The sequence below is a fragment of the Podarcis filfolensis genome (assembly GCF_964270895.1).
Source record: "Podarcis filfolensis genome assembly, chromosome: 7".
Taxonomy (NCBI): domain Eukaryota; kingdom Metazoa; phylum Chordata; class Lepidosauria; order Squamata; family Lacertidae; genus Podarcis; species Podarcis filfolensis.
Genome location: NC_139603.1, coordinates 75,825,911 through 75,845,805, shown reverse-complemented (window position 1 = coordinate 75,845,805; position 19,895 = coordinate 75,825,911). Strand labels below are relative to the sequence as shown.

Sequence of the window (19,895 nt, the reverse complement as noted above, 5' to 3'; positions counted from 1 at the left end):
TTTGTGTGTGTGGTTACATGGAACAATGCATTCTGTCACTTAACAAAAAAAAATATACATACACCGACTGCAGCAGAAAATAAAAGTTAAGAGGGGTGGTTTATTTAAGGATATGCGCCGTCTACCCCTCTGGCGCTGCAATTCTTGTTTGATTGGGACCAGTTTGTGTTTACTGATGGAAAGAGATTTCCTATTATCAGCTAATCACGCTGACTTCTGAACTAGCAGGGGAAATTTTGGGAGGCCGGGGTGGGGGAGAGGAAGGGGGACTGAGGAAAACAGGTGCTGCATGAAACAGATGTTCTCTAATGGTTAGGTTTTCGTTTAAAGTTGCATGGTGTTAAATTTCAAGAGGGATTAAAAAAATGGTGGTATGTTGGGACCTCAACCGTGTTAGGATGCAAGCGATACATATTTCAGATGTGGAAAATGGGACAGTGGGTGTGCTTTGCCTTATCTGTGCTGTGACTGCAGCCATGTGCATGTTTAATTGGAAGTAGGACCTGGTGTGTACAATGAGGCTTATTCCCAGGTAACTGTACATAGGATTGTATTCTACACACCCTCCAGCAAATGAAAATGGGGTGTTTGTAAGCACTTCCCTAAATCTCATAAAATCGCAGCGTTGGAAGAGACCCCAAGGATCATCTAGCCCAACCCCATGCAATGCAGGAATATGTAGCTTTCCTATATGGGGATTGAATCTGCACTATCTTGGCACTATCTTGATCATTGCCCTCCCCTGTTACATACTGCTAACGGCTCGTTGCTGGATGTTGAATACTCTGTGTTTCCAGTAGCCTGTCCACACTGATTTAAAAGGGTGTTTGCTGTTTTAGCTAAAACCTGTACTAGAAAACACAATGGGAGGTGGCTTCTAGCATGGCAATCAAATAGAATCTCCATGGTTAAAAGCAGCGTACTGCTGAATATCATTTTTGCTAGGGGAAACATGAGGCAGGGAGGGCTGTTGCCTTAAGGACCGGGTCAGACCAAGGACCTATCAAACTTGCCATCTTGTTTCTAATGATGGCTAGACAGATGTCATTGGGGAACCCTCTGCCATTCCCTTTTGTCTGACCCCAGCAGCTGGTATTTGCTTATCAGCTTCCGAGAGGTTTTGTTCACCACTCTTAGAAGCTCAGCCTATGTTTCCTCCTTGTTCTGCAAAGTAGATTTCAGACCTTTATGCCCACATGGCTCAGTCAGTAGAGCATGAGACTCTTAATCTCAGGGTTGTGGGTTTGAGTCTCACACTGGGGGAAAAAAACCCCTGCATTGCAGAGGGTTGGACTAGATGACCCTCGCTGTCCCTTCCAATTCTACATTTCTAAGGTTCTAAGATTACATATCTGCCCTTCCTTCAAGGAGCCCAAGGTGGCACTCATGATTCTCCTCCTGAATTTTATCCTTGCATCAATCCTGTGAGATGTACGGTAGGCTGAGAGATGAGCTTCATAACTGAATGGGGATTTAAATTCTGGTCTCTTGGGTGTGAGACCAGCTCACAACACACAGTATCTCATTCTAGTCCCGTGTTCCCATCCTTTCAGATCTGCAGTTCCGTGTTTTTCAGAACTGTTGACTCCATACTGCTGTCACTTTTCTGCAACACGTTAAACTCATAGATTTAACTTTTGAGTATATCACCTGAAAGTGACTTTAAAGTTTCAGAGAATTCGCTGTTATTTAGAGTGGCTAGTGTTAATAATTAGAGAAGTTGAAGATGGATTGTTTCATCCATAAAAAGTTTTGTGGGGGAACTTTCTGGCTGTCAACTACCAATGTGATTACAAATGTCTATAGTGTCCTTAGATCTTCAATGTTCCCTTGTGGACCTTTCCGGTGGATGCAAACATGCCCTCGTTTCGGCTGCAGCATCCTCTTTCGTTTTTTAAACTACCCCAAGACTGTTTGTGTTTGAGAAGCAGAAACTGCAGCCAAGTTGCTGTTTATATTGCAGTGGTGTGTAAGTGTAGGCTTGTGTGCTTTCCTTGCCAAAGTTGTTTCTAACGTATCAAAGTAATGGAAGCAGGATGTAGAAAACCCGAGATCAGAAAGCCTTGTGTTCCAGCGTCATAAATGGGAGAACTGAACGATGGTCTGTGAAAAGGAGGGCGTGCTGTTCTGCTGGATGACTTGCGTCTAACTGGTAACAAATGCTCTGATCAAAGGAGCCTTCTTCAGGCTCTGATAAGCACATATGATTCCTATTATTAGTAATGGAAGTTGCAGATGGGGCAGAGCCTCTTATAAACGGCAAGTTGGACGTTTGCGGCAAGAGGCCTCCTGCACCTCTGCTGAGTTGGCTTGTGCATTTAAGTGCTTAACATCCCTTTTGACCAAATTCTGCTGTCTGATCCATCTGTTTTCTAAGCTAACATGGAAAATGTTTTCTCCAGCTGTTGCAGAAGATAGCCTGCACCGTCCTTGCAGGTGCTGGATACAGTGCTTGCAAAACACACACACACAAAACACCCAAGCATATGGCCAGAGTTATTAAAACAGCCCAGCTGACATTGGAAGGTTACTGCTTTCTGGATGCTAACCACCTTTCGTAAAGGGGCTTTTAAACAGTACCCCCGGCTGCATTTTGCTACTCTCTTTGCTAACAAAGTCTGAGCTGTGTGAAATGTGTGCTGAAAAGTTGTGGAGCTCGACTACGGCAGCTTGGCATGGCTTGCAATATACCTTGAGCAGTTTTGTTGACTTGCACATGTTGTGGGTGAGATTTTCCAAGTTTCTTGTTTGTCTGTTACATTTGCTGGTAAAGGACAATGCAACAGAATTGCCTTTTTGACTCTCTCTCTTTCCCTTTAAAGTCGCTCATTTAGATACAGTGGTACCTCAGGTTACATACGCTTCAGGTTACACACTCCTCTAACCCAGAGATAGTGCTTCAGGTTAAGAACTTTGCTTCAGGATAAGAACAGAAATCTGGCTCCGGCGGCGTGACAGCAGCATTTAGCTAAAGTGGTGCTTCAGGTTAAGAACAGTTTCAGGTTAAGAACAGTTTCAGGTTAAGAACGGACCTCCGGAACGAATTAAGTACTTAACCCAAGGTACCACTGTATAGGCATTATATTGGCTTGTTAAACCTACATTTTCATGGCCACCAGATGAGTAGTTTAATTGCGGTTAGCACCTCAAAACATATTCTTAAGTACTGGGAAGTTTTAAACACCAAAGTAAACCTGGATCTTTGTTTCTCTCCTGCGTGCTTTGGAGCAAAATAGTAATCTCTGCTGCTTGAAAGTATGTGCCTTACTGGTGCTGCATTATTATCAGTATGCAAATTATAGTGGTTTTTTTTTAATGCCATGCATCATGACCTTACCTGTCTTTTTTTACTGCATTTTTGCAGATAGGAAACTGCTGATCTATATGTTTGTGAAACCAGCCGTAGTTTTGCCCTTGACTTTCCCCTCTGTGGTGATACAGGAGACTGTAATGTTCAGCAGTATTCGTACTGTGGATGTTTGTGCATAGCAGTTGATTTCTTGTGCCCTAGTCCTGTAAGGTAAACCAATATTACACAATCGCCCTAGGTGGGAGAAGGAGACCAAGCAATGCTATTTAAAGCTTATGTAGCTACCGTATACAGCTCCTTGGGCCCATCTAGCCTCGTATTTTGTCTTTGTTGACTGCCTGCAGCGCTCCAAGGTCTTGGGAACAGGCATCTCCCAGCCTTTAAACTTGAGATTGAACGAGGACCCCCTGCTTGCAGAGCCCGTTTGTCAGTAAAAAGCAAATAGCTGTTATTAAAAGGAGTGATTCTTATTGTTTCAGCCCTTTCCCTACCATCAAACCAAGGAGGCATTATTAAAAGGATTGATTTGTATCATTAAACCACTTTGCATTGCCATAGATGAAACTTGCAGGAGTGGGGCTTGGGTTTTCTCTGCCTGCAGAATATTGCCATTTAGCAGCATGGGCAGTCTAGATCTTGCAGAATCTTTTGGCTCACCCAAAGCCTTGGTATAGACCATTGCATGTACTAGAGAATGTGAGCTGTTAAGAATGTTTGTTATGAATGAATAGCACTTTTCTTCTACCGAACCCATGTCTGTTGGGCTCAATTCATATGTTACCTTCATGGCTGCTGCTGCCACAGCCTCTACTCCCTTACATAAGTACAGTGGTACCTTGGGTTACAGATGCTTCAGGTTACAGATGCTTCAGGTTACAGACTCCGCTAACCCAGAAATAGTACCTTGGGTTAAGAACTTTGCTTCTGGATGAGAACAGAAATTGTGCGGCGCAGTGGGAGGCCCCATTAGCTAAAGTGGTACCTGTGATGTCATCTAGCGAACTCTGAGGGCAACCCATGATGTCATGTGCTGTATTCGCCACCCTCTGTAGGGACTTCCTGTCCATGGCTGTCAAACCAGTGTACCACACTGTTATACAGTATGAAAGGACACTTTCTATTGTGGCCCGGTAGAAGGAGGTCATCATTTTTTGTTTGACATTGTTCTTATGCAAGACCCTAAGGAAATGGAGTCTCTGTTGAGCCTTCCTAACCACCTGGGTTGTATTGATTTTCCAAGTGAGGTCTTCACTAAGGTGAACTCCCAGGAATTTAAAGGAAGAGACTCTCTCCACACACACACACAACGGGGCAAGTTCCTCTCTCTTCCTCCGAAAGTCCAACACCATCTCCTTTGTCTTGCTGATATTTAGATGCAAGTTGTTCTCTAGGCACCATGTGGAGACTTTTTGAACCTCCTCCCTATATGCTGATTCATCTCCACCTATAATTAGACCCATTATGGTGATATCATCTGCAAACTTAATAATTGCAGTGGATCGATCAGATGAAATGCAGTCATATGTATACAATGAGTACAGGTAGGGACTCAGCACGCATCCCTGTGGGGTGCCAGTGCTGAGCTTCAGAGAGGTAGATGTAACAGGCCCAATCCTCACTATTTGTGTGTGATCCCTCAGAAAGTCTTTAATCCAATCACAGATGGTAGGGGGAAAGTCCAGGTCCATCAGCTTTTTAATAAGAATGTCCGGAAGGATGGTATTAAAAGCTGAGCTATAATCAATAAACAGCATTCTGACATAATTCCCCGGTCTCTCCAGATGACTCGCTGCAAGGTGAAAAGCTGTGGCTATGGCATCATCTGTTGACCTATTTCTCCTGTAAGCGAACTGGTGTTCATCAAAATCTGGTGGTAAAAACATGTCCTAAGGTGTTGAAAAACCAATTTCTCAAAGCATTTCATCACTACAGATGTTAATGCAATGGGTCTGTAGTCATTTAGACAGTTAATTGCTGTTTTCTTTGGGACTGGGACAATGGTGGCTGCTTTCAAACATGATGGTACACAAGCAGTCTGCAGGGAGATCTTAAAAATCCTTGTCAGGACCCCTGCTAGTTGATCAGCACAGTTTTTTACCACTTTCCCCAGCACCCCATCCAGACCAGCCGCTTTGCTGGGATTCTTCCCATGGTATTGCACTTTTCATGGTACATCCTGGGAACCTACAGACCACAACTGCTTTTGGTCACTTGGTTTTAAAATCCTTTATCAAGTGGATGCACAGCTGTCCGACGTGTTGGCCGCACAATATTTCTGACATGGAAAATGTTAGAAACCATTCTTCACACATAGCTAGTTTGTGTGAGTGTCACAAGCAACAAGGCTGTCGCTTATGTGAAATGCAATAATACTTGCTGAGTTTTGCTTCCTAAAATAAACAATTGTGCATGGATTTTAACAGACCCCCCCCCCAAGCCGAGGGTGTTTGAGGTGTTCTTAGCTGTAAAATCAGGCTGGCTGGGTTCCAAGTGCAAAGACCTCTGCTGCTCAAGGTTTGCCAGTAAGCCAAATGAAATGGATAAATGAAACCATTGAACAAATCCTTGAAAGACAGCGAAATGGCACACCGTGTCATCGTCTTGTGAAATGTCACACTGTAATTTGGCAGGAGATGATGCAAGGAAAACTAAAAGCCAAAGGGTAACCTAAGGGATCCAAGTGATGGAGCACCCACTTCCATTTTGGTTCTGGTGCTGTTTTGTCTAATGTGGTACCATCCAGATTAGGGAAGGTGATGCTAAACTTAGCAATTGATTTCTGTGAAACTGGTAGGATGCTTCCTAGGGAATATGTAACAAAAGTTGTTGGATTATATGCTACATAAACCAGTAGCTGCGGGATTCTCAAATCATTTTTGAAAAACAAATTTAGCCTAACGGACAACTGCAAAGCTGTGCCTTTAGATCATGGTAGTGACACTGTTTTGGCTAAGGCTGATGAGTTGTTGTGCAAAATGTCGGAGAGGGGCACGTTATCAACCCCTGTGCAGGACAACCTGAAAGTAAAGAGCAATGTTTCTTAGCCAGCACATGGTATAAATGAGTTAGATTAGTTTCCCTGTTCATTTTATTCATGGCAAGTCAAGAATGACTTCAGCTGAATGCTTCTGCTCTTGGTTTAACTTGACTGACTCTTTTGCTCGAATACCCAATTTTCAATGCTTTATGCTATGAGCCATTTAACATGCTTCTTCCTTGTCTCCAACTCACATTGCCCATCATCTCCCTCCCTGTCCCTCACACCACCACTGAAACTTGCTGCAAGCAGCCAGGGTTGGTTTTGCTGTGCTGTAAACTTGCATCCTACCTTCCTCATAGATGGTCCATGTGACTGGCTGGCCAAGACCTCTAGAGGGTTTGAGCCTTGACGCCTTCCAGGTCCTTGCCTGTTCTCCTGTCTACACCTAGGTCCCCATCTCCATGCTATTCTCACCTTCCATTCCTCCTGTCTTTGTGAAATAATTCTCAGGTCTTTGACAGTTTGTTTTATGTCCAGTATCCGGAGTTTCCAGTTACCATAAGTTTGGTGAAACTGTGGGGGTTCCAATGCAAAACTTGGATTTTTGGTTTGGCACAAAATCCATACAGCTTTAATTCATTGCAGGTTAATCCAGGATAAGAAAATGTGACTGGAGAACACACCAGCTCTTAGATTGTTTGACGAGACTTAAACAGTCTCTTTTCTCCTGTCTTTTATTGGGCAATGCAGTGGGCCTGTTAGCTCAGATTGGCAGTAAGTAGTTAACTTTAGCCAGCTACTGGTTGCTTGACTCATGGTTTCCTCTTTCTCTTTTTTGCCCCCAACACAGTCTTATCCGATTCCTCTTGGACCAGTCCTTCTGGATCCTGCAAAAACAGGTGCTTTGAACTTGACGAGGCAGAGCCTCCAGGTTGCCGCTGCGACAACTTGTGCAAGAGCTACTTCAGTTGTTGTGCAGACTTTGACGAACTGTGTTTAAAGACAGGTAGGAGAGCTTTTAAGTGCCTGCTTTGTACAAATCACTACTGCTGATGAGCGCTATCGTGGCCTTTTCTACCTCTCCGTGTGCGCTGACACGCTTTTAAGACTTCTCAAATGCATGGTCGTGGATTCTTCTCCATAAGGTGAAATTTAACCTCCATAGGGAAATTTAACCTAAGTTTCCTCAGAAATAGAAGCCAGAGCACTAACAGTGGGAAGTACATCTCCAGACCTTTTTATGTCTGGGAAAAGATTCCTAGCACTAAAACCAAAACAATTGACAACACACGTTTAGCATCCTGAAGGAAAGGGTTACCTACTCTCCATTACCTCCAGTCTCTAACCACAATCTTGCATCCCAGCCCATATCTTCCGACCTGCTTTTAGTTAGGCTCCTTTCCAAAGAGTCAAAAGAGCACCTGTCTGTAATCTGAGGTGGTACAGTTCAGGTACAGTTTCAGCACCTCGGTGAGAGCTCAACCATTGCTTCTGTCCACGTCTCCCAGATCTGAGCATCTTTTAACACAGTGGGAAATGCAGCTTGTTGAAATCTTAGGACTCATTTTTGCTACTATTTCATATGGACACGATCCTAGATTTCAGTGGGGGAAAGAATTAAGCATGTGTTGTCTTTAAGCCTCTCCTGTTGAAGGTCATTGAAGTTGCTTGAATTGTCTCCTTGTTTGGCATTCAGTGCATACCAAGCTACTTGACCTTACACTCTGTTTGCAGGATTGGTTCATAATCACTTAATAACCAACTTGTAGTAGGACAGTGGTGTGTGTGTGTTTGTGTACGTGTGTGTGTTAAGAATCGTATGCAAGCAGAATATAAGCAATCTCTTCCATCTTTTTTTTCCTTTTGAGTGTTTTCTTGGAGTTATGCCACAACATGGCTTGGATTGTATGAACAGAGGGAAGTTCACAGGAGGAAAATGGCCCCATTTTCCTTCCCACCCCTTTCAGTTGACTGCCTCTTCAAAAAACAACACACACCCTCTTTGGAGGAAAAGGTGGCTCCCTCCTGAACAGTCATGCATGAGGCATAGGCAGAGGGGAGGGGAGGTGAAACTGTCCAAAGCTTGGAAAAGCTTTGGGGCAATTCTTCTTCACTCTACCCCACATGTTGAGGAGGGAGCCTTGGCATGGACAAAATGCTAAACTACAATCCAGCATTGCAAGAACAAGTCAAAGCGAGTGCCATTCTTGCACAGTCACCCCTCCTGTGGCATAATCGCCAGGTGGAATTCAGAAGCATTCACTTCTGTTTTAGACCACTATGTAATCTTAACGATGGTTAGTGGAAATGAGCCAAATTCTAGCCCATAAAACTGGTTTGTTGTCCCTAACCATAGCAGGAGGGCCAGCTTGGCCCTGCAACCAGGTGCCCAGGGCCATGGGTGTCATGCAGTGTGCAAGGCCCTGGTGCCAAAATTTGTGGGTGCCCGGCCCCTTCATGAGGAATTTGGTGGGTGCGCGGGCCCCCAGAGAGCTGGCACCTATATACCATAGTTTAATAATAGATTAACCAGAGTTTAGAGTTTAGCTGAAGCTTCCCATCTCTTTGTTATGGATGTGCTAGAGAAGGGAGGGAAAGGTATGTGAGTCCATGGCTGGCCTGGCCTCATTTGTAACACTAAACTATGGTTTGATGTTTGTTGTGGCCAGATGCAGCCAGTGTACATAATACACCCCACTACTTGATAGAACTACTCAAACATGTCCTTATAAAAGAAAAGAAGTGCAAGTATGGAATGCTTTACAGTCTTTACCTCATTGCTTCTTCTAACATAACATTTTATAGATTGGAGGAAGTGTCAGTCTTCTCAATGAGCATGGCTGAGCTGGGATTGAAATAGCTCTCTCAAAGTTCTGAGTCTCTGGACATATTTAAAAGTACATATTTAAACTGGTTCAACAGTGAGCCCTTCTGTGGGGGGTGGATAGCATGTATCTAACAAACTGAAACCCCCCAGGATTTTGGGGGATAAGGCCATGGCATTTAAGCTGGAATAAAGACAACAACAACAACGTAGTGTAGATAACTCCTATGTCCTGGACCCTGCTACCTTTTGAGTGCAACTAAAGCATCAGTGGCTAAACTTGGACCCTCCAGACATTGTTGGACTACAGCCATTCCACGTTCAAAATGAAAACATCCAATAAGGTGAAAATTGCTGTGGAATTGTTTTGCCCCAAAGGTGTGGGGCACGTGTGCATAGCTGTCTTTAAGAAACCACTGTCTTCATGGTTTTTTGTTTTTGTGATAATGTTAGCTGGAGGCTGGGAATGTACGAAAGAGCGATGCGGAGAGACGAGGAATGAAGATCATGCCTGTCACTGTTCTGAAGACTGCTTATCCAGAGGGGACTGTTGTACTAACTACCAAGTTGTTTGTAAAGGTACTTGTTTTCGTTCTTCTATCTGCTAAAGGAATCCAAGCATTCCGGATCATGCTCCTCCTAAGCATGTTTTGGAAGGGAGATATGAGTCACGTAGTTCAAGCTGACTGATGCTTCATTCGTTCTGCAATGCTTCCCCTAAGTTAGCGCACTGCTATCTGGAGAGGCTATAGTGTGACAAAAGTGGGAGAAAACTTCTGGGACGTTTTTGGTGTTACTACTTATGGGTTTCAGCAGGAAGTTACAGAACATGCACCAATTGGAAATGAAGCAATATGGCCACCCCAAAACATTTGCGGGTACAAATAATATTGAGAGTCGTTTTTTAAAAGCCCAGTTAAAGACACCACTTCGTAGATGTGTGCCCATGTAGAAACTGGTTGACAAGTCCTTATTTTTTCTCATGAGACGATTCAGATATTTTTGTACTTAGTAACAGAATAACAACAACACGAATGATAGTCATGCTGTTCTATAGGTGAAATAGGATCTCCCAAGTGGCCTCCCATCTTTTCCCTTGTGAACAGACAATAGCAAAAGGTTTCTATGACTTGATGACCTGATTGTTGAGCATCAATCCTGATTTGTTTGCAGGGAGGTTAGATGATGGGTTTGCAGCAAATGCTACCCAACAGTTTCCGGGGCATTTTCCCACCACTTTCTATCTTGCAAAAAAACAACAACACCACACTTTATTTTTATTGCCCCAAACGCACCTTAATTGCACAACCTGAATTTGCTGGGGTGTGATTGAATCTCATCTGAAAACAGCAACAGAGGTGCATTGTTTATATATGCTTCCAGCCATACTAGTCAGGCAGAGTATATTGTTGTGAAAGAAGGTGATGAAATTTTAACTGTTCAAAAAGGGCCTTGGGTTGTGAAACGGTGAAATAATTCTTTTCAGGATTTTGTCACAATGAGATTAAGCATCCAAAGCTGCAGTGAGCACACACTGGACAATGAACATGCAGCCAGAAAGAAGTGTTGAGTTAAAACACACACAAAGTTTGGCAAACCTGCACCCTACACATCTGTATACAATAAAAGATTCTAAGATCGGCTATGATCATTCAAGGATTCATGAGAACAAACAAGGCAGTGCAGCTGCAATCTGATGTGCTCTTTACTCGAGAACAAGCCCTGGTGATCAGTAGGACTGACTCCTGCAGAAACATATAGGATCCGGTTGCCTGCCATCACCTTTGCTGTAAATGGAACTTGCAACTGTATAGGTCGTGTACAAAATGGTTCTTATTATCATCCCTCTTTAGGAGAGACTCACTGGGTTGCGGATGAATGTGAGGATACACGGACACCAGAATGCCCAGCAAAGTAAGTGCTTTGTTTTATGTGCTTATTTTTATCACGTGTAGGAGATCTATTAAGTGTCGGCTGCCACTGGTGGTCAGATCAACTAAGCGGTTCGTTTTGGTGTCCTGTTGTGAAAACTGAGGCTTGTTGCAAGCATCTAAAGAACGGAGAACCATCATACCTTATACATTTTCTGGGCGATATCCAGTTGCGGCAGCCCATTTGCAGAACAGCCATTCTGCTAGTGAGAGCACTTATTTACGATTATATACAATAGCCAAATCAAATGGATGTATTTCGCTTGCAGAATGCATTGTTCAGCCCATAGTGCAGCAGCTACTATTATACTCTTTGTCAATTTAGTTTTGTGCTGCTCAACAACAGCACAGACTCTTGCACAACATGGTGCTAACATTGCACTGGATCTCTCTCCATGCCTTTACATCAAAATCTTCTTGTTGTTGTTCTTCTTTGGCGATCACTCGTAGCCGAGTAAGATTGTCTTCCATGAACACGGTCTTAACAGTGAGTCCGTAAGTGACTGTGGAGGCCAATTCTGGATCCACACGTCCTTCCACACTGGGGACATTGGGTTCTGGATGGGAGTTGATCACAGTGAAGGTTTGCCAAGCATGCCTTCCTCTTAGCATGTTTCTCCCTTAAGTCCTGAGTCCGAGTATTTTCAAAGCCCATGACACCTTTGGGAAAGGCTGCTCTCCAGCTGGAGCACTCACAGGCCAGTGTTTCCCAGTTGTTGGTGTTTATGCTACATTTTTTTTATTTGCCTTGAGAGAGTCTTTAAACCTCTTTTGTTTTTGCCACCAGCATTACGCTTTCCATTTTTAAGTTTGGAATAGAGTATAGTAGTTGCTTTGGAAGATGATATTCAGGCATCCGAACAACATGACCAGTCCAATGAAGCTGATGTTGAAGAATATTGCTTCAACACTGGTGATCTTTGCTTCTTCCAGCGCACTGGCATTAGTTTGCCTGTCTTCCCAAGAGAAATGTAAAAATATTAAAATATAGGGTTGTATTCATTTAAGTCCTACTTGAAGTAGACCCTCTGAAATTACTGTTTTACACTGTAGAACTCCCCTGTGATCTTCAGGTGAAGGGCAGTATAGAAATTTAATAAATAAAAATAATGAACCTAAGTCCTGTTTATAGATAGATAGATAGATAGATTCTTTATTGTCATTACACACGTGCAACATTGCACAAGTGCAACGAAATTGGATGCCATCCCTTAAAAACAACAAAAGCAAAACAACAACAACAACCCACAAACCACATTCCAGCCACACCCACACCCCCACCCATCAATCTCCCAAGTCACACTATCGAGTTACAGCATTCAAAAGGGCCACAGCTCTCGGGTAGAAACTGTTTTTCAGTCTATTTGTCCTTGACTTGATGTTTCTATATCTCCTGCCAGACGGCAGTAGTGCAAACAGACTGTATCCCGGGTGAGATGAATCCTGCAGGATGTTGTTTGCTTTCCTAAGACAACGGGAACCGTACAATTCTTCCAAGGATGGGAGAGGTTGACCAATAATCCTTTGTGCTGTGGTTATGACCTTCTGGAGCACCTTCCTCTCCCTAGCTGTACAACTGGAGAACCAAGCACAAATACAGTATGTAAGAATGCTCTCTATGGAGCCTCGGTAGAAGGACACCAGCAGTCTCTCACTCAGATTGTTCTTCTTTAAAAGTCTGAGGAAATAAATTCTCTGCTGGGCCTTCTTCACCAGAGCAGTGGTATTTGCGCTCCAAGTCATGCCCTGATCGATAGTTACTCCCAAAAACCTGAATTCCGCCACCCTCTCCACCCGTTCCCCATTGATATACAAGGGCTGAATGTCCGCCTTTTTTTTCCTGTAATCCACCACTAATTCCTTGGTCTTAGCCGTATTAAGAGCCAGATTGTTCTCTCCACACCAAACACAGGTTAAACACATTTAACCTCAATGTGTTGGCTCTGAGTAGGACCAGCAGTGAATACTACCCATGTATTATAAACTTATAACAACACCATTTTCTGATGGCAATGGGACTAAGTTTCCCTGTGGATTTTTAACAAAAGATAACTTATCTGCATGGAAACACAAAGGTAACAAATAAATTTAAAAAATACTTATAAGGTGATGCCTTATTTATTTATATAACTCTTTTTTTATAATATTTATTAAAATTTTACAAAAACATAAATTTGCAAAATACCAAAAAGAAAAAGAAAAAAGAAACATACAAAATTACATAAAAGAGAAAAAAGAAAGATACGCATACAGAGTACGAAAAAAACAAACGAATAGATACAAAAGAATTAAAAACAAACCCACTTTTTATAACTTTAAACTCATTAGCTTGTTTCCTTGACTTCCTCACACCTCCCCTTTTTGTATTCCCATTTCAATAATCAGATCAGCAAATCCTTACCCTCTTTCGTTTATCTTAACTCTATATCTTAACATATTATAGCTCTATATTTTCATCCCTTATCAACTCATTTTTGCATATTCTCACTAACTTTGTTGCTAGTGCCTCTTATTTTCAATCCAACATCAATTTTAACATTCATTAATTTTACAATGTTTCTGAAGATAGTCTTTAAATTTCTTCCAATCTTCTTCCACCAACTCTTCTCCCAGGTCTCGGATTCTGCCAGTCATTTCCGCTAATTCCATATAGTCCATCACCTTCATCTGCCACTCTTCCAGGGTGGGTAAATCTTGTGTCTTCCAGTACTTTGCAATGAGTATTCTTGCTGCTGTTGTTGCATACATGAAGAAAGTTCTATCCTTCTTTGGCACCAATTGGCCGACTATGCCCAGGAGAAAGGCCTCTGGTTTCTTCAGAAAGGTATATTTAAATACCTTTTTCATTTCATTATAGATCATCTCCCAGAAAGCCTTAATCTTTGGGCACGTCCACCAAAGGTGAAAGAATGTACCTTCATTTTCTTTACATTTCCAACATTTGTTATCGGGCAAATGATATATTTTTGCAAGCTTGACTGGTGTCATGTACCACCTGTATATCATTTTCATAATATTCTCTCTTAAGGCATTACATGCTGTAAATTTCATACTGGTGGTCCACAGTTGTTCCCAGTCCGCAAACATAATGTTATGACCAATATCTTGTGCCCATTTAATCATAGCAGATTTAACCGTTTCATCCTGCGTATTCCATTTCAACAGCAAGTTATACATTCTTGAAAGTATCTTAGTTTTGGGATCTAACAATTCTGTTTCCAATTTTTATTTTCCCACCTGGAAGCCAATTTTTTTGTCCAAATTATAGGCCTCTCTTATTTGATAATAATGAAGCCAGTCTCGCACTTTATCTTTTAATTTCTCAAAACTCTGCAATTTCAATTTATCTCCTTCTTGTTCCAATATTTCCCAATATTTCGGCCATTTGGCCTCCATATTGAGCTTTTTCTGAGCCTTTGCTTCCATTGGTGACAACCACCTTGGGGTTTTATTTTCCAATAAGTCTTTGTATCTTATCCAGACATTGAACAATGCTTTCCTGACAATATGGTTTTTAAATGCTTTATATGCTTTAACCTTGTCGTACCACAAATATGCATGCCACCCAAAAACATTGTTAAAACCTTCTAAGTCCAAAATGTCCGTGTTCTCAAGAAGCAGCCAGTCTTTCAACCAGCAGAATGCTGCTGATTCATAGTAAAGTTTAAGGTCTGGCAGGGCAAATCCGCCTCTTTCCTTTGCATCAGTTAATATTTTAAATTTTATTCTGGGCTTCTTGCCCTGCCAGACAAATCTAGAAATATCTCTCTGCCACTTCTTGAAATAGTCCATCTTGTCCAGAATTTGCAATGATTGAAATAAAAATAACATTTTTGGCAATACATTCATCTTTATAGCTGCAATTCGACCCAACAAGGAAAGCTTCAAATTTGACCATGTTTCTAAGTCTTTTTTCACTTCTGTCCAACATTTCTCATAGTTATCTTTGAATAAGTTTAAGTTCTTAGCAGTCATATTAACCCCCAAATATTTTACTTTCTTAGCTAATGTTAAACCAGTCTCCTTCTGAAACCTCTCTTTCTCAATCGGTGTTAAATTTTTCTCAAGAACTTTAGTTTTTGACTTGTTCAGTTTAAATCCTGCCACATGACCAAATTCTTGAATCAGTTCTAATACTCTTTTCGTACTAGATTCTGGCTCCTGTAGCGTCAAAACTAGGTCATCTGCAAAAGCTTTCAATTTATATTGTTTGGCTCCGACCTGAATACCTTGAATCAGACGGTCCCTTCTAATCATATTTAACAAAACCTCCAGGACTGAAATAAAAAGCAATGGGGAAATTGGGCAGCCTTGTCGTGTCCCTTTCTCTATCTTAAATTCCTCTGTCATCACATTATTGACTATTAGCTTAGCCTTTTGTTCTGAATAAATTGCACTTATACCATTTTCAAACCCTTGACCCACCCCCATCCCCCGAAGGTTTTTCTTCATAAAATTCCAAGAAATATTGTCAAAGGCTTTCTCCGCATCTATAAAAATTAAAACTGCTTTAGTATTAATGTTCACTTGCAACTTCTCCAATATGTTAATTATGTTCCTCGTGTTGTCAGACAAGTGTCTACCTGGGAGAAAGCCAGCTTGGTCCTTATGTATCTCTTCCACTAATACTTTTTTTAATCTATTAGCCAAAATATCAGCAAAAATTTTGTAATCCACATTGAGCAGGGATATGGGGCGGTAGTTCTTAAGTTGTGTCTTTTCAGACTCAGTTTTCGGTATAAGCGTAATATAGGCTTCCTTCCACGACTCTGGCACTTTTTTCCCCTCCAAAATTTCATTACAAACCTCCTTCAGTGGCTGAATTAACCAATCTTTCAAAGATCTATAGTATTTTGAGGTTAAGCCATCCGGCCCTGGAGATTTACCCAACTGCATATTCTGAATGGCACCTTCTACCTCCTGTTCTGTAATTTTGTAATTCAGCATTGTCTTATTTTCTTGAGAGATTTTTTGTAATCCACTTGTTTTTAAAAATTGGTCTACATCAAACTCTTTCTGTGGCCCTTGTGTATATAACTCTTTAAAATACCTCTGGAAGCATTTTCTAATTTCCACTGGATTCTGAATGTTCTTTCCTTCCACTTCCAAATTAGTGATATTTATTTATATAACTCAAATGAGTGAAGGGCATGTGTGCCCGGGATTTTTGGCTCTGCTCAGGCATAAAAATTGTCCTAGGTCACTTTGACACAAGTTGTCCTGAAACCACAGAGAAGAGGCTTTCTTTCCCAATTTGTTTTGCCACATCTTTACTCCAGCTTTGAAGTTCATTAGTAACATGCTTTGCCTCCCACAGTTTTGTTCGCCCCCCATTGATAATCTTTTCGGTCGATGGCTTCCGTGCATCGTACATGAAGAAAGGCGACAAAGTGATGCGCAACATTGAAAAACTAAGTAAGTGCATGTGCTTTATTGGGACAAAAGCCCTTTTTTGTCTTTGTCCCTTCCTAAACTGCAATTTAAAATGTATTTAGTAAGCCCTACTGAACAGAGATAAGCTGGAGACTGGTGACTGGGAGCGGCTGCCAAGACCACATAACACCGGTCTTGAAAGACCTACATTGGCTCCCAGTACGTTTCCGAGCACAATTCAAAGTGTTGGTAAAGGTAAAGGGACCCCTGACCATTAGGTCCAGTCGTGGCCGACTCTGGGGTTGCGACGCTCATCTCGCTTTATTGGCCGAGGGAGCCGGTGTACAGCTTCCGGGTCATGTGGCTAAGCCACTTCTGGAGAACCAGAGCAGTGCACAGAAACGCCGTTTACCTTCCCTATTTATCTACTTGGACTTTGACGTGCTTTCGAACTGCTAGGTTGGCAGGAGCAGGGACCGAGCAACGGGAGCTCACCCCGTCATGGGGATTTGAACCTCCGACCTTCTGATCGGCAAGTCCTAGGCTCTGTGGTTTAACCCACAGCGCCACCCGGTGCTGACCTTTATTTATTTTATTTTTTAAAATAATTTTTATTAACTGGCCAATCATATCAAATTAAATCACATCACATAAATTCCAAATTACAAAGCCAAATTTTTAAATTTTGTTGGGGGAACCCATACTTCAAGATCCAAAGGGGGATTCAGATCATCTTCTTATTACTGCGTTAATGTCCAAATCACAACACCAAATCAAAACACCAAGATAAGACTGGATAGAATTTTGAATTTTGCCCGGTGCTGACCTTTAAAGCCCTACATGGCCTCGGTCCTGTATATCTGAAGGAGTGTCTCCACCCCCATCATTCTGCTCAGACACTGAGGTCCAGTGCCAAGGGCCTTCTGGCGGTTCCCTCATTGCGAGAAGCCAAGTTATAGGGAACCAGGCAGAGGGCCTTCTAGGTAGTGGCGCCCGCCCTGTGGAACACCCTCCACCAGATGTCAAATAGAACAACAACTACCAGACTTTTAGACGACACTTGAAGGCAGCCCTGTTTAGGGAAGCTTTTAATGTGTGATGCATTGCTGTATTTTAATATTTTGTTGGAAGCCACCCAGAGTGACTGGGGAAGCCCAGCCAGATGGGCAGGGTCTAAATAATAAATTAATATTATTATTATAAGCATGTACAGGATTGCACAGTTAGTACAGCGAAACACCATGTTTCATGATTGACTTTAATGGCATCTGCTGTATGTAAATATCACTGTACCGATCTATATTAAAACCACACCACAAACTTCATTTTCAGGGTCCTGTGGGACACATGCGCCATATATGAGGCCTGTCTACCCTACAAAAACCTTCCCTAACTTGTATACCCTGGCGACGGTAAGTTTTGCTGCTTTGATGCGGGGAAGGGAATGGTCACCGAGCCGAAGTGCAAATTTGCATATACCTGTGTCATGTGAAAAAGACCATGGAACGGCTTAGGTGAGAAGCTGGCATTTAACCTGTTGAGCTTTGTGAGAGTATAAAAAAGTTTTGACTTGAGCTATCCTCCCCTCTAGCAGGCATTTGAACATCCGTATTTGCTATCAGTTTGGAAGTGAATTGGGTTCATGCCCTTGTACATACTTGGACTCATTGGTACCCGCCATAGTTGTTGCTAAATTTAAAAAGAGAAATTACACACACACACACACACTGAAAAAAACAACACTCCAGCTCTCTGTCAACTTCCAGGATCTGTTTGATTTCAGTCCTTCGGATCACTGAGAGTAAAGAGATTAGAGTAGCTAATCTTATTGTCTGGAGAAGCAACTTCAGGAATCACCTTGGACTCCGAACCAAAACTCCACTCTTTGCTCCATTTTGGGGGGTGGGGTGGGGGGCAAGGCCAGGCTACTTCTCATCTACAACTATGCTGAAATGTTGAGTAGAGTTTGCTGTCTTCCATACTAGGGAAGAGGAGGTGTAAAATGGGGTCTGGAGGAACTGGGTTCTGAAATGGAAATGGAAATGGAAGTCTACGGTTGAGCCATGGATTGTTTAAAGGCAGCCATTTCTTTTAAAGGGGAGCAATAAAATTGGGGGGAGCATAATAGTTAACAGTATTCTGGAGGTAAGATCATGACTGTGGAGGAGGCATGACATGAGGTTAAACTTGCCTCTAAAGCATCCTTGTTAAGGATTCACAGCTCGCCCCACTCCATTACTCTTTTCCACATGGGGGGAAAAGGGTTGGAGGGATGTACTGCCAGCTTCAAATGGTATTACAATACTTACATTCTAGACTGACTGAAAGTCAGTTAGGGATACAGCTGGCAATATTGCATATAACTAGATTTGGACTTCGTTAGGGCAGCAATCAAGTAACCATTAACTGCATTATCTCTCCTGCTCTTTCTTAACTCTTGGGCCATGTCCTGATTCCTGTGTTGCTTACACTGGTGTATACCCACATAATCAGTGATGGGGAAAGCACTAGTGTTGGGGAAACCCAACAGAAAAGAGCTTTTAAGTTCTCTGCCTTGCTTGGGAGGCAAGGCCCCTTAACTTGGAAGACAAGTTTTTAGCACTTCAACAAAAAAACAGAAGTCTTCCCACGCACTATGATTTCCACTGAAACTGCTATTTTTTTCCATTATAAGGTCATATTGAATAGTTAATAATCTGTTCGATTTTTCAACATTTCCAACACAAAGGGCCTCTATCCTGAATCCCACGGAATCATTGGCAATTCAATGTACGATCCTGTATTTGATGCTGCTTTCAGCCTCCGAGGCCGAGAAAAATTCAATCACAGGTGGTGGGGAGGTCAGCCGGTAAGTTTCTGTTTGGTTTGCCTTAGCGAAAGTGAATCAATAAAAATAATGGACATTTTGTGTGTGTGTGTGTGTGTGTGTGGTATTAAATCTTCTGGCTTTTATGTTGGCACGATTGGGGCCAGCTATGTCAAAAATTAGTCATGACTCGGCTCCACTGGGAGTCGGGGATAATGTCACTTTTACTCCACTGGTTTTGAGTGAGACTTTGTCATGGCTAACTTCTAGCCAGATCAGGGTTGCTGGATTGGTTATGCAGAAAAGCCTATTAAGGGAAGTCCTTGCTGAAAATTGGTTCTGATACTGCTAAATATAAAGGTAAAGGTAAAGGGGCCCCTGACCATTAGGTCCAGTCGTGGCCGACTCTGGGGTTGCGGCGCTCATCTCGCTTTATTGGCCGAGGGAGCCTGCGTACAGCTTCCGAGTCATGTGGCCAGCATGACTAAGCCGCTTCTGGTGAACCAGAGCAGCACAGGGAAACGCCGTTTACCTTCCCGCCAGAGCGGTACCTACCAGTATTTATCTACTTGCACTTTGATGTGCTTTCGAACTGCTAGGTTGGCAGGAGCAGGGACCGAGCAACGGGAGCTCACTCCATCACGGGGATTCGAACCGCCGACCTTCAGATC

General features: G+C 42.5%; 1 protein-coding gene across 6 annotated transcripts in view; it reads left to right on the top strand.

Moving 5' to 3' along the window:
* The window catches only part of ENPP2 (ectonucleotide pyrophosphatase/phosphodiesterase 2), an 88,835-nt gene that overhangs the window by 26,587 nt on the left and 42,353 nt on the right, over positions 1-19,895 (top strand). For 4 of the 6 annotated variants that reach the window (XM_083621957.1, XM_083621954.1, XM_083621955.1 and 1 more), the window contains exons 3-8: positions 7,141-7,296; positions 9,568-9,693; positions 10,968-11,028; positions 16,363-16,460; positions 17,751-17,830; positions 19,147-19,266. In XM_083621957.1, the coding sequence (XP_083478083.1) occupies positions 7,141-7,296; positions 9,568-9,693; positions 10,968-11,028; positions 16,363-16,460; positions 17,751-17,830; positions 19,147-19,266 (641 nt within the window). The remainder of the gene's footprint in view (positions 1-7,140; positions 7,297-9,567; positions 9,694-10,967; positions 11,029-16,362; positions 16,461-17,750; positions 17,831-19,146; positions 19,267-19,895) is intronic. The other 2 variants (XM_083621958.1, XM_083621956.1) reach the window with 1 other exon arrangement.